Source organism: Parasteatoda tepidariorum, chromosome 6 (assembly GCF_982258835.1).
Source record: "Parasteatoda tepidariorum strain Cologne lab strain chromosome 6, Ptep-v5.0, whole genome shotgun sequence".
Taxonomy (NCBI): Eukaryota; Metazoa; Arthropoda; class Arachnida; order Araneae; family Theridiidae; genus Parasteatoda; species Parasteatoda tepidariorum.
In genome coordinates, this window is record NC_141760.1 from 7,604,013 (window position 1) to 7,619,832 (window position 15,820).

The 15,820-nt window shown below is 31.8% G+C and overlaps 1 protein-coding gene across 1 annotated transcript; it reads left to right on the top strand.

Annotated features, from left to right (window-relative positions):
• The first annotated feature begins 9,782 nt into the window (after nucleotides 1-9,782).
• On the top strand, nucleotides 9,783-15,820 carry LOC107446052 (uncharacterized). Its single transcript, XM_043046601.3, has 4 exons — nucleotides 9,783-9,907; nucleotides 10,050-10,171; nucleotides 12,858-12,951; nucleotides 15,571-15,820. Exons 1-4 carry the CDS (start codon nucleotides 9,813-9,815, stop codon nucleotides 15,752-15,754), a joined length of 495 nt encoding a protein of 164 aa, XP_042902535.2. The 5' UTR covers nucleotides 9,783-9,812; the 3' UTR covers nucleotides 15,755-15,820.

A 15,820-nucleotide genomic window follows, 5' to 3' on the forward strand; every position in this document is an offset into this window, starting at 1 on the left:
GTCACATAAATACTATTGTGTGGTTATTTCATTCAATGAAATTAAACTTATTGTAAAAGGAGGGATGGCATCATGAAAATTGTTGACTGGTATACTTGTAATCGATAACGAAACATTTGCCTTTTAGGTGTCTTAACTTTTATATTTTTTGGAATGTTGTGCCTATACTGTGTGTAATGTTAATGTGAATTTGGAACACGTAAAGCAATATTTATACAACTTGGCAACAGTAGAGAGCTTTTATTATTATTATTAATATTCCTTTAATGGTAGTCTTTCTAGGTATAATTTATTTTCTTTTTTTTTTGGGTAGTTTTAATAAATATTGACAAAAAAAATCAGTGCTAAATACTTTACATGATATTTTAACCTAAATATGTATTATGTTGAAGAGAGCTAGGTGTTGTATAACTATATAGTCTTACTATCTTAGCAAAACTATAATTGCACTCTTAAAAAAATAAGCGCACATCTATATAGTTATATTGTTGTTTTGTTTACAGTAAAAACCTATAAACGAAGATTTAGTTTATCAAGCCTATTGACTTATCAATTCTATTATTGAATTGATCAATCCTATTATTTTTGCTATTTATCAGTCTTATTGAGACTATAAATCTTACTATTGAGTTTATCAATCCTATTATAATTTGGTGTATCACTCTTTTTATTATTTAGTGTAAAAATCTTGTTAGTTGGTTTATCAATATTTTTATTGGTTAATTATCAATTCTATTACTAGTTGCTTCATCTTATTACAATGTAATTTTTTGGATAAATCTGCATAAATTTGAAATTGGCTAGTTTTATTTAGTTTTTAAGTGTTTTTTATGTTACTACTAAAGCCAAATACGTTAGACATATTAAATACTTCAGAACCGAACAATAGAATGGTTATTTATTTTTTTAAGGAAGCTTTCTGTCCGATTATTAATCTTACAAATATGACTAACTTTTAAAGTGGAGCATTAATTTTATTTATTTTTTACGTATTGTACATTATTTAGGAGCTTGTCTACTTTATTGACAAAATTATTACTTTGAGCTTGTTATAAATGAGTTGTGTCTGATCAGTTCTTTCATTTCTTTTGTTATGTGCTTGCAATCTGTATAATATAATTTTAATACTATAAAAGTATGTCTTAAATTTTGAGACTTGATTGCAATTTTTATTTTAATCAAAATGCATGATAGATTTTGATAATTTTTAATTTAAATTTTGTTGTGGAAGATTTCACTTGAAAATTCTAATATTTAAATGTTATATCATTTAATTTTTAATTATATTTTAACAGTTTGAGATTTTTTATATTTATTATGATGTTTAGCATATTTTTAAGAAGTATTAGACTATAGTTATTTTCGATAGATTATCTCAACACTTGGTCTTAATCTTAACTGCTCTCATAAAAGAAAAGACACAAAAAACTGTATAGCTTTTCTTAAAATGCTCTAATGTTATGAAATAAAGCTTTTTAGCAAATAATATGCTATTTTTATCAGTATTGAGAGTTTGTAACAGTTATATATCATGATTAGGTTAAGTTTTGCTTATCTTAAGCCAAATGCTAACTATGAAAATGGTGCAAAATGTTAATTGGAAGAAAAATTTTTGAAAAATTGCTGCATTGTCTGGGTTCATAGAATATACAAAAATTGAGAGTTATTCCTTAAGGTTAAAATGCTTCATTTAAAAAAAAATTGCAGAAATTTAAATATATTTAGAGTATAATATTTTTTAATTTTTATGCTAATACAAATATAAAAAATAAGAAAATTTAGTCTCTGCTCTGAGGAACCAGTCATTAAAAAATAAATCTACTTATTTTCACTGCTCCATGTACATATTTCTATCAGAATTTTTCTTCAAAAAAGTTAATTAAAGTAATTTAAGTGATAAATTACAATCTAGGGAATGTGTAATGTCACAATTGTAATGAAAAATTTTATTTTTTGACAAAAACACAGACCAAACTAAAAACCAAATCAACTGCCAGTCCGAGGGATCTGATGGATCGTTTTATACTGCTCTGACTACTCTTGGTCAACTATTGTTGATTTCGAGCCCTATTATTATATATTTAATACGTCTTGAAAATATGTTTTCCAAAAATAAATATAATTTATACATTTAGTTTGTGTTGTGAAAAATTTGTTGCTTAAGCTCTACAGTTGCCAAGATTTTTTTTGTGTTTATATTTGGTGTGGGAAGACATAGGAATTATTTTCTAACTTGTAGGAGGGAGGGAAGTTTAGGTAAGGTGTCTACGTTGGTCGTCTTTTTTCTGGCGTTCTTTCTAGTACTTTTTATAAACTTGCATTTTACAACTTTATGGTAATTTTTCTCAATTAATCACTATTGTAATTAAAAGCAATCAGCAGTGATGTCGTGAGAAATGTTTCGTGTGTCCTTTGGATGTGGAAATAGATGTTTTATGATAGCATTTTTGGAGTTTTAATTTGATTCAAAAGGGGGTTTAAAACGAATTACTGTATTTTACTTTTTGGTAGAAGAGTTTTGCAATATCATTGATGTGTCATTCTTTTTCGATGAATTTTACTGTCCGACTCTATATTTTTCAGCAATAAATATTTCAAAATATCATTCCCACTAATCATGTGAGAAAAAGTTTGATTGTTGAGTAAAAGTTGAAAAATAAATCTTATGTATTTAAAGTTGTTTGTCCTCATTTGATATTGAACACATAGTATATAGTTTGAAGTTATTTCCCTTTCTTTCCACATGTCACTGTTGTATTTCCCCCTTTACAATATTACATTTAAATAAGCTTTAAACATAGGGTAAGTCTAAAACAAAGAAAATAGAAAGACGAGCAGTTAAGCTCTTCGAATAGGTAACTAACGCGGAAAATTGCTCGGTGCGATATGCTATACCAGAAAAACAACTTGCAGAGTTCGGATATAGCAGAGCCTACGAAGCAAAGCGGCAGTTTGGAGGTACTTCACCTATGTACCGGTTGTTGGGCAAATTTAATAAACATGGATGAATTAAATGTATTGTAATAGATAGTTGACTGAATGTAAACAATAACAAACTTTCTAGAAACCGGAAGATATTTAGAAAACTTCCGGTGTATACCTCCGCTTATGTTAGCCTTTCGAGGGCGATATGTGAATTGGCTTAATATTCTAGGAAGTTTTATTACTGTCATTTTTGTTTGTGAAATTTTACCTTTTATATGAGTTTTCTTTAATTTATTAATTCTAAGAGATTGTGAGCCGAAAACAAACATGAAAATTAATATCGCAACATAAATAAATCATAAGGTTTACCATGTTTTGAGTGTCACCTCTTATTCGGCCATAATTATGCAAAATATCGCCGTTTATTATTTTTTGGGTAGCATGCTTACCGGGACTTCCAAATTCATTTGTTACGTTGAAAGTTAAATTAAATGAACACTTGATATTGCGAACACTATAAGTGCAAAGGTAATGAATGGCACTAGCGCCATCTGTTTTAGCTTTAAAGGATCAACCATTCATAAAAAGAGAGAACTTTTCATTTCCCAACACTTCACCACCCTAGTAGTGGTTTCAATGTGCTTTTTCCTTTATACATAGAGATACAAGAAATGTTTATACATATTTTTTATTCTCAAACATGAACTCAACATATTTTGTGCAAATAATGATAAAGTATTAAGAACAAAATTGTTCGAAATTAAATTAATAAGTGACCATCTCTCCTTAACCCGTTCGGGACTGACGAGTCATAAATGTAATCGTGCGGAATCAGGATAGTAAATAAAAAGTGGTAGCTTATTTTGGGCTTTGAGAGACTTATTTTTGCTTTCACTTTAAATCTAACACATTCAATCCTAGTGTGTTAAAAGTGTAACTATAAAATTTTTAATCCGAACTAAGTAGTGGTGAATTAAATAAAGCAAACAATTATTACCCCGCCCACAAATATAAAAATAGTTTTATCTTTTTGACCCTGATTATCGACACACTGAGAATGACTCGCCTGTCTCGAAAATGTTAACGTAGAAGTGAGATGGCCATCTTATACAGTAAGGTTCAAATATGGAAAAATGACACATTTCATACAGTTAGCCGTGAAAAACTTACAATAAGCTGGAAGGAAGGCATTTTATCTAGGAAAATAAAAAGAATATGATAAACAAAATCTAGTTTACAGATTTAATCTCTCACTTTCGGACAAAAAACTTGAACTACATTTTTGTGAAGGTTTGTGCGTGTTTCGTGGAGCCATTGCATGCAGTCTCATCCGGTCACCATTTTTAATTGTGGTTATGTATTCTCCGTAGCTATCACGCTGCTATTCATAGGCGTAGCTTGAGGGGGTGCTGTTAATCTGTTTTAAGCATATATTTGTTTATAAATATACATACATATGAAAATTAAATGTTAAATACATAAAAATAAATAAACTATCAGTTTACTAAAAACAAAAAATTTGTGTCCCTCCCCCCTCGTGCTACGTAAATGTTTATAATCATCAAATTCTGAGTGTAGAATCGAATAATATATATGGTTCCATTGTGTATGTTATAGGGTTCTATCGGATAATATGTTAGGTATCCCCCGAGCCGCGATGGCTCAGGGGATAGAGCGTTCGCCTTCCAATAAGGTGAACCGGGTTCGAATCCCGGCTATGGCTGGTCGAAATGAATCCGCTTTGCACCGACCACTGTTCTGACGTGAAATATCCTCAGTGATAGATGGATCATGGGTTAGAGTCCCCTTACCGTCCGGCTCACTGTGGAAGGTTCTCGTGGTTTTCCTCTCCATGTAACGTGAATGCAGGTTGGTTCCATCAAAAAGTCCTCCACGAAGGCCAATTTCTCCCAATACTTGATCCAGGAGTTCCCTTGTCTTCTAGATTAGGTTCAAAATTACAAGGCTACGGAGTTGAACATTGGTAGTCGTGAACCCACAAGTTGGGTCGGCTGTTCAACGACGGTTATAAAATAAAATAAGTTGAGTTGAGTCTGTAATATAGTCCTCAAAAAAATGGCTAAAATTTCTTTTTATTAGCTCCCATCTTAAACTTACGAAACAAAACCAATTGAAAACCACCAACGAACCCACAGATTTCGTAATTATACTCCATTGCTAGTTAAGAAAATATAAGCTTTCCTGTTAGCATTCAAAAAAACCTATAAAAGATTAATAAATATGGCTTATTCTCTTTTTTCCGACTGAGAAACAAAAGTAATAATTCTTTATATTGCATTTGATTTGTTGAGAGCATGGCATTCAAACCATTTTAATGATGATCATAAGATGCGCTATTTTTAGTGGTCCAATCAAATCCAACGCTGTTGCAACATCACATAGTTTTTCTTTTTTCATGAAGGAATATTCTCTTTATTTATATAAATTTGTCGCCACATCTAGGATTCCAGCAAGACTACGAAACCATAGCTTTTTTAAAAAAAATAATTCCATGATATATGTCGTAAAGATGGCACAAATTAAATTTCTGTCTGACGTGTTTAGCTTTTAAAAGTTTTTATATTGTTTTGAAGGCTTGTTTGTGTTATCTGATAACGGAACTAAACACAGTCGCGGATGATTACTTAAATCCTATACGGTATTTTCTTAACTTGCAAAGGAGTAAAGATTTATTTATTTGAAAATATTAAGGGGGGTGTGATGGTTAAATAAGTTGTATTTTCTTACATTTGCTACTAATTTTTAAATTTTATTAAGGACCCTACAATCCTTGATAGTGAGATGGCCATTCTTGAAGTGGCCATCTCTCCTAAAATTGCTGATGAGATGGCCTCCGAATTTATAGCGTCACTCCACTGTAATACAAATATTGAAATGCCCATATATAGTAAACGGGAACAAATATTGGACTATATATAGGCATTAAAGGCTCAGCTAGTTGGGGGGGGGGGGAATGTTACCCACACATTGAAAAGAAGAAGAAAAAAATGGAATACTTAGTTCACGAAAAATATTTGACATCTAAATGAAATAAACATTAAATTTTTACATACTTTTTGTTGTCACAATAAGTATTACTTTGTTCAAATTGATAAACAAGTTATACTGCATCTGTTGCAATATATTAAAAAATATCGGAGATATTGAAATCAGCCAGCTGAATACTTCAAGAATTCATTAATCAGTACTACGCAATAATGCACAGAACTCAAAAGCATACACTGACCGGACCTGCCTGCTTTTTGGGCTTTCGTCTCCTATCTCGGGATCTCGAGGCAAAAAAAATATTTTCTCTTGCATATTTAATAATGTATGAATCAACAGATTTTTGCACACATTTTCAAAAACTATCTCCTCCAGATGGGTGATTTTTTTTAGCTTAGTTTATCTAGTTCATCGTTAGTTCCTTTTTAGAACCTTTAAAGAAATAAAAATTGACCGATCTGATAAATCACAATAGGAAAAAGTGTGATACTCTTTTAACAAAGTGTATACGAGGGCGAGAACTTAATTCATGCTAAAATGGATATTTTAAATTAAATTTCAATGTTTTTTTTTTGTTTGTTTGTTCGTTTTTTGAAGTTGGTGGTTTTTCTGTGTTTTTTAAAGTATAAGAAAACAAAATGACAAAAGCCTGTTTATTGATATCCTAGATTCAGTGTTGTGCTTAACAGGGTGAAGACGTTTGAAAATTTTTTATAGGATCGTTACTGAATGGTGTAAGGGGTAAAAGTTTACAATAGGGTGCGGTTCCCCTCTTATTATTTTTTTTATGTCCTTGCAGAAAACAGGAAGAATCACTAATAAGTGTCACTATAAATATCATAGAAAAATGGATGATTCCATGTAGAGTAAAAGCTGCAAGTTACAGTGCCCAATCCAAGGGGTACCCTATTCTATACTGTAGCCGGTGTAATGATAGAAGCTTAAAAATTAATGCCTGTTGAGCCAAATTAATAACCTGGTGGTAATAACCATTCATTCCTGACAGTGTCGCGAAAATATTCGGCAGCGCAACAAAAATCCAGCTCTTATTGACGAGCCCTTTGACGAAACAAACTTCGGATAATTTGTTGACTAAGAAAGCAAACCAGGTAGGATTTCAGCAAAACTTTTTGCATAATATTCTTAAAAACTTAGATCAGTCACTCAGTTTGTTTTAAAACGCTGGATCGATTTATTATTTTAAAATTTTTCATAATAAAAAAGTTACTTTAATAAAAATAATTTAAGGAATGTGTGAATTTCAATTCTTAATGTTTTGCTTATAACGCTCTTCCATGGTCACAAAAATCTTAGGTATTTTGAATATCTGAGGGTGGCAGATTTGCACAATTAAATCGCTTAAAATAAATTGAATTCTTCTTATTTTTCGCATTTATTGGTAACTTTACGTTATTAGATTTTATTTTAAAACCGTCGCTGAACAGCCGACCTAATTTTGAGTGTGCGACTACTATAGTTTAACTCCGTAACCTTTAATTTCGATCCCAACCCAAAAGACAAGGGAACTCCTGGATCATGTATTGGGGGAAACTTGCCATTATGGAAGACATTTTGATGGAACTAACCATTAGCATTTGTGTTTCATGGAGAAGTAATCTACGAAAATCTCCCACTGTCAGCCTGACGGCAAGGTTACTTTAACCCATGAACTGTCTACCACTGAGGGTATTTTATGACTACACTGTGGTTGGGGCGAGCCGGGTGCGCTATTTGAATCGACCAGCCATGGATGGGATTCAAACCCGATCAAATTTACTATACTGTTCACATAGTCGATGAGGCTAAGGGAACAGAGCGTTTGCCTCCCAACGAGGTGAACCGGGTTAGAATCCCAGCCATGGCTGATCGATACGAATTCCGCACCCGGATCGCACCGACCACAGCGTTGACGTAAAATATCCTCAGTGGTAGACAGTTCATGGGTTAGAGTACCCTTGCCGTCATGCTGACCGTGGGTGGTTTTCGTAGTTTCCCTCTATGAAACACAAATGCGGGTTAGTTCTATCAAAAGTTTCTCCAAGAAGGCAAATTTCTCTCAATACTTGATCATTTTCTCACAATACTTGCGCACTTTATTCACATGCAGCATAAAATTATTATTTTTTTCATGTTATCCATAATATCCAGATTTCTTTATTAAGGTTATAATCATAGGATTGAATGAAGATGCATTAAAATCTCAAAATGTTTTTTTTAAATTGAATGATATTTTGGTTTCATTGCGACATTTTACTGAGCAATATGGATTTAATTAATAAATAAAGCTTGCATTTCTACTTAATTAATGATAATTTATACGTTAAATGATTCTTCTATTATGTGTAAGAGATTATTCAATGTTCTGATCTGTTAAGAAAGGCTAGTCTACAATTAAAATATAATTCTTTTTTAGTTTTAGCTTTAAGATCCTTTTATTCTACTTAGTTGTTATTTTACATGTTACACATATATTATAATTAAAAAAAAATTAAATCTTGGTAATTATTAATGTTTTTTACTCTTTCCGAAAATAAGATTGGATAAGATGTTTTTCTTATCAGCTTTTGCTGTTTTCCGTCTTGATACATATAAACTTCTGACTCGGAAGAAACTATGAAAAAATAAACAGAAAAAAGAGACTAAGAATCCCGCATTATTTATAGAATCTTAATTTTCTTTCTTTTAACTGCAAATTTTGATTGAAAATTTTAGCCAGGAAGGACATTAACAAGATCTACAAGAAGCGGCACATACTTTAGCTTTCTGTTTAAACTTAAACTGTATAAAATATCTGGGCTCTTGAGGCCGCTTGCGGCCCTTTTCCCATTCATCTTTGGCTTGATCTCTGTGGTGTTTCGATGAGGTTGTAGAATGCAAATGAAGTCATGTGGATCATTGAGGTTATGACTGTGTCATCATATGCAGTAAGGTGATAAGACTATATTGTAGAAGTATGAACTTTAACTAAGCTGATAGGATGAAAATGAAGTAATGTATATGCTATTGATGTCGGGAATATGATGCATCACTGCAATAGTATGCTGCTATTGGTCTGATGATCTTGTCTTCAGTTAAATTTTCACATAAGAATATTTCATTAAAATTTGCTGTAGAGCAGGAGGTGGCTTTTTCGTAGAATTTATTATTTAATTTAGCTATATGTTTGTCTATTGCATCTATTTTGAGGTCATGGTTTTAGCTTTTTGTTGTTTAAAGAATAAACGTTCAAAAGCAATTCATTTTAAATTTCTAGTGGTTTGTAACATCTATTGAATAAGTGTTGCCAAACTAGCTATAAATTCTATTTGTATGAAATAACAGATGAAGTTTTTTTTTTCTTATGTCCACCTGATTGACACTCGTCATTCCTTATCCGGGGACTCGAAGCCAGGACCATTCTGATGTGAGGTCAGCTCCCTGGCCATTACACAGTCCGGTTGGCATATCGGATGAAGTTGCGAATGCAGTTCGAACAGTTAAAAGAGAAAACACATATGAAAAATCACGTATTTTTTTGAGGCTGGAAAATATGTTTTACAACGATATCAACTAACATTGTACAATTTTCTGTTGTGACAATCTGAAATCGCATTTCAATTTCAAGAACAATTATTATTTTTTGGATGACAACTTGACATATTTTTTTTGGCAAAAAGTAACATGTTTTTAACCGTTACATTGATTCAATGGAATTATTCTTCGTCAATCAGCGTCTTAAGTACATTGATAAAAATGAGTAACTTTTCGACAGTTGTATATAGAAAAAAATCTATTATGTCACTGATTATGATAAACTCGACAGAACGGCTGGCGATCATGAAAACTTATTTTTCCATTCTATGACAATCAAATAAGCAGCAAAAAAAAAAGAAAGAAAAAAGATGGAGGGATTTGATTTTAGCTTTATAAAAAGGTTCTGTATGCATGGCACAACACCAATACTACAAGAAATCGCATTGTCTGCAAATTTCCGAAAGTAAGTATTATAAATGTTTTATTAATTAGTTACTAATATCCACCTTCGTACCAATGCAGACAATATTTGGTACAATTTTATCACTTAAAATACAATGTTTGAATTTCTCCCCTTAATTCAAATCGACGAAATTTATTTTCAGAATTGCCATTATCAATATGTTCTGGTTTTATTTCTTCCTCGCCCTGAGTTCGTGCGCTGTTATACGCTGTGAAGATGAAGGAAACGATCAGGGAACTGTTATTGGGGAAGAAATGATAAAAGGTAATTAATTATTTTTCTTGGGAAGGATTATTTCTTTTATACTTTGTAAATACAGGTTGTCCTGTATTAGCTGACTATTTTCAAAAAGTTATAGCAGGAAAGCTGTTAAGGTTAATGAATTAATTTTTATAACAAACTCATGCAACAATGCATACGTTTCTTCTCCTAGAATATCTGATTTAAGTTCAACTATTTTCCAACAAATGACATAGAATGTTCCTTCTACAGTTTTATCAGGTGGACATTTTTAAAATAGCGTAGTAGGATTTTTCTTCAGAGAAAAATTTCAAAAAAATGCGCCGTGATTTTTTGTAACTTTTCTTTACTACTTGCAGCGGCATCTGTTGAAAACTTTTCGAACAAGAAACAGAAACTTTGGGATAAAAACTTCTGTTGCACATAATTTTATACATAGGTGTTTCTTTTTTTAATTCAATCGTTTTCCTATTATAATTTTTTAAAAACTTTCAGTCTAATGTAAAATAACCAGTAAGTGATATAGTTGATTAATGTTGTAGTTGCTGTGTTTCTTTTCTTTCTTTCTTTTGCGTTTTCTGGTAGAGTCTCTTAACATTTGTGGTGACCCGGGCATAATTTAAATACGCAACCTTCTGAGCATCTGAAGAGTTCTTAGCGAAGATATTAAAATTTCTATCAATACATTTGCTTCCAAAAATAATATGCTATGGTTTCCAGAAACGCAATAAAATAACGAATTTTTTTTCAACAAAAATTTCTGAGATTCTTTGGAAATCTGGTTGTGATTCATATTATTCTTAAATATTAAAGTAGTAAATGTTATATGTTAATATAAATGTGTGTAGCAGATTTAATCAACATGGATGATACAAATGTATTCTCAAAAAATATCTTATTTAATTGTATAATACTGTTTAGTTGTTGTAGTTCATTTACATCGCGCTAGAGCTGCACAATGGGCTATTGGCGACGGTCTGGGAAGCATCCCTGAGGAAGATCCGAAGACATCGCAATTTTGATTCTCTGCAGAGGGGATGGCACCCCCGCTTCGGTAGCCCGACGACCTGCACGCGAAGTCGAGTACTTTACGGTAGAGCAGTGTAACGAAGACCCATACCATACACCCTCGGTCCCTACGCAGACTGATCCAAGTGGTCACCCACCCGCACATTGACCACAGCCAGTGATACTTGACTTCGGGGATCTGCTGGGAACCGTGTCTTAACGATCACTGCGGGACTTGGCACAGTTGAATGAGAGTGTATTTGTATGTCTGTTAATCACTTATGTTTTGTTTTTACTGTTGTTTTAGAGTTGAAAAGATATATACTGTAGAATTGCTGTAAACTTTGATATCAGATTATTTATTTCCCTTTAATGCATCTTCTTTAAAAGTTTTTTTTTGGGGGGGGGGAATAATGGTGATATAACTGAAATTATATTAATTAACAAACAGGTTCTATTTTCCATTTCACGACTAATTAAAATATTTTATACCACCTAAATATATCGCAATGAGTTTTGTTACGTCTGCGACTAAATTCTTAAAATTTATATTAACCCCCCCCCCCAAAAAAAAAGTTGAAATCTAGCATTTTTAAACAATCTGCTCCAAATTTTCCATACGCATGTTTCATGCATTATCATCGGATAACCTGTTCATGCGAAAACTTAAAAATCAAAATTAATAAATAAATAATGAGTTATAAGAATAATAGGAGAGAATTACTTATTTGAAATTTCAGACGTTATTATTTTTTAAATTCTCAAAAATGGTTGTAGCAATGGTGTTCTTACGCAATCCCACCAGTGATCTATTTTAGTTTTATAGTTAAGTTATTTTAGTTTGGTTATAAATTTTCATCAAAATAAAACATTGGTGGGTAGACAATTTATTTATTTCGCCATTTATAAATTTAACATTACAAATGTCATTTAAGGTCTTAAAACATTCGGAAAAGGTTTTGTTCTACCGGAATATTTGTGTTCTATTTCTCTCTCAAGTCCTCTTATGCAAATTTTCAGATCATTAAAATAAAGTGCCAAATTAAGAAAAATATCTTCTTCTTTACTTTTAATCAAGGTTTTAAGATCATAAAAGCTGCTCGTGATATTTGTGCTGTGTATGGAGAGGGTACCATAGATGAAAGAACTGCTCGTGATTGGCATGCCAAGTTTAAAAATTCAAATTTTGTCCTCTAAGACGCACCTCTTTCTGGACGCACAGTTGAGTTAAATGAGGAACGATTAAACTAACTTTTGCACGAAAGTGATTTATGGAAAATCTTGCCGAACTGTGGAAGAAGTTTTAAGTAACAGGAAATAATACATTAATGATTAATTATATACTTTTTTTTCCTAAAAAAAAGGACTTTTAAATAAAAGAAAAAACGGCAAAAACTTAGCTGCCAACCCTGTCCTGCCATGTTGTAAGTTTTTTCTCCATAAAAAATCTTTAATAATTATTCATTTCTAATGAAATATTTATTAAAAATGTGCTAGGATGGTTTAAGGTTAACAAATGTTAATCAATGTAGAAACAAGGAAACAAAACAAATTGTTATTTTTGAAGCATATATAAAGAGCAGTAGCTATGAGAAGAAAATCCACACATAGTTCAGAGATGCGAGCGCTAAATATCAGAGAAATTATCTACACTTGTTTGTTGAAAATTTTATAATTCATCATCTGTTTTTTTTTCTTCCAGCGATTCAAGATAAAATGGACAAATTGGACTTCTTAGTTAAGATACTCAAGACCCTTTTTAATTTTAGCCTAGAACCTGAACAAGAGGCAGCAAGGTCTGTACAATCTTATCTTTTTCTTAAAAAAAAAAAATAATAAATGTTATTAAGTATGGTTATTAACCCTTTTCACTTGGAAGAGATTCTCTCCGACACAAACTGCATCTCTACCAACTTTCACTCTTTCCGAAAATGGATTTTCCAAGTGGTGGTAAAACAATTACCGAAAAACAAGCTTACTCGAAAATATATTTATATTTTAACCAGCTTGAAATTCGCTGGGGTAAAGAATATTACGTTTTTATATATTTGTAGTGGTTGTCAAACTCATTTATAATTAATATTATAATTCCAAAAGTTCAATGAAATAACATGAGTTTCGCTACCACTTTAAATGTAAAAAGAAAATCTTCCGAGAAAATTAGAAGAGATGGCAGCTATGCAACTGTAACCCAGACATGCAATTTTGCTCCGAACAGCGGATAATTATTGTCGAGCTGTAATAATAAGGCATGATTCTTGGTTTCGAAGAAGTGTCTGCGTGCTTATAGTGACGCTGTTAACACAACACTTTAACGAATTATATTGAAGTCAATCCTTATCTCTTTCAAAATAGATGCAATAGACAATCATGTAGCTAAATTAAATATCAAATTCTATGAAAAAGCCACCTCTTGCTCTGCAGCAAAATTTCAATGAAATATTTCTATATGAAAATTTAACTGCATACAAGATACCTATAGCAGCATACTATTGCAGTGATGCATCATATTCCCGACATCAACAGCATATACAGCATAATCTCATTTTCACCACATCAGCTTAGATGAAGTTATACCTCATATTTTTACTGTATGCTCTTACCACCCTACTGCATATAACTATACTGTCAGAACTCAATGATCCTCCATTTGCATTCCACCACCTCATCGACACACCACCAAGTTCAGGCTAAAGATGAATTAGAAAAGAGCCGGAAGCGGCCTCAGGTGCCCAGATGTTTAATACAGTTCAGTTCAGACTAACGGTTACTCGAGATATTTAGGCCCCGTTTACCTTTCCATCATGTGTTACTTTATCTAGAATTTATTTTCATCATGAGTTATTTATAATAGGGCGTAAGAAATTGAAGTTAACTATTAGCCTATTTTCAGTATTTAAATACTGAGTTTTATTTTATAAACTTTTAGTGGTTGGGTTCATTTTTTTAAAAAAAAATTGTTGGACGTACCCCGAGTGCAAAGGGTTGTCTGTGACTGAGAATATTAAAGAAAAAAAATGGTTGGAAATCTTAAAAATAAAAAAGAGTTTCGTTAAAAAGTCTTTAGTGACCCTAATTACTTCAAGAAATACATTAATAAAATTCGAAATGAATATTTACGAGAAATCATTACAACTTTTGCACGTTAATAATCCATTCAAAGCGTGCAGGCAAAAGTGTGAATTGTAGGACTAGAAGGAGTATAGTTTAAACTCTTGTGGAGTTTCCAAATGGTATAAGAAGTCGTTCTTTAATTTTGCTCTTTATCCTTTACACTCCGAGTAATTTAAAGTGCTGTTTGAACTAATGTAAGATATAAGCACTAAATCATTTAATTCTTAAAATAATGTGGTTTCTAATTATTAAGGTTTAAAAAATGTATGTATATTTAATGTCCCAATGGTGAGATTTACCGAAACAAAAAAACAGTCTTTTACTATTTTACTTCAAGTATGTTAAATAGTAAATTTTTTAAACTGAAAATTGAAATTAATTTAGTAATGGAATCAGGAACAAAAACGTATTATTTCATTAACATGCTTATTTTCAAAGGATTTGGATTTTTAACCATTAAAATATAGGATGCAGCCGCAATCTAGGTCCCTGGTTTGAGCCCCTTAACATTAACTTCATTTTTTAAAGTATTTTGTCACATCTTAAGAAGTTTTTAAGCAAATCGAAAAATTTTTACACACAAATATAAAATTCTAATAGATAATTCTAGATAAAAATAATTTTTAATAATTATTTACATAATTTTTGTCATTTTATTCAATGATAGTCAAAAAAAAATTTTGTATTATAAAGTATACACATTTTTACATCATTTTAAATCATGTATTTTGAAATGAGGGAAGACGAAATGTTAACGAAATCGATCGAATAGTTTCTGAGTTATTAAACACAAAATGACACTTGGACAAGCCAAGCTCGCCAGCCAGTGGCTTTTAGCGAATTAAGTCAGGAATGTGTGTGTTTTTCATTTGATAATAGAGCAGCGCATGGGTGAAAGTACGTCTTGGTTCAGGACCCCACCGTTAGATGGCAGCACCCCTCATTCGTGAAATCACTTCCTTAATGTTGACACAGATCTGAAGGGGAAAATATTTTTTATCTGGATCTTTGTACCCATGGTACTCCTCAGCGACTGACTTTCATTACACTTTCGATTCCACAGATTTTACGAACACGTATATCGCAAGTCTCTAGCAATGTCGAGGATAGAACCACGGAATCTCAGGGGACGGTAGACTAGCAATTAATTTAATTTGTTACCAATAATTTTATTCCTTTATTCACCGTTTTTCATTTACGTTTTATTAATAATTCTCCTTTTTTATTATTCAGATCAGAATGAAATAAAATTTAAAAGACATCAAATGTTTACTTTAATGTCAATCAGTTCCTTTTTTCAGATCTGACAACTGTCTGCCTCCTGGATCTGAATGCAATGCTTTTTCCGGTCCGAACTGCTGCGGGGTTCGAACCAGGTGTTACATATTTGATACTCAAGTAGCCACTCGTCGTGGACCAGCAAAATGGATTTCCAGGTGCAAGGATTATCCTTTAGGAGTATTACTTGATAACATATCCGGATAACAAGTGGATCCATTTATTAACTATGAACACTTCGTTTTGTTGTTAATAAATACTTTCAGAAAATTA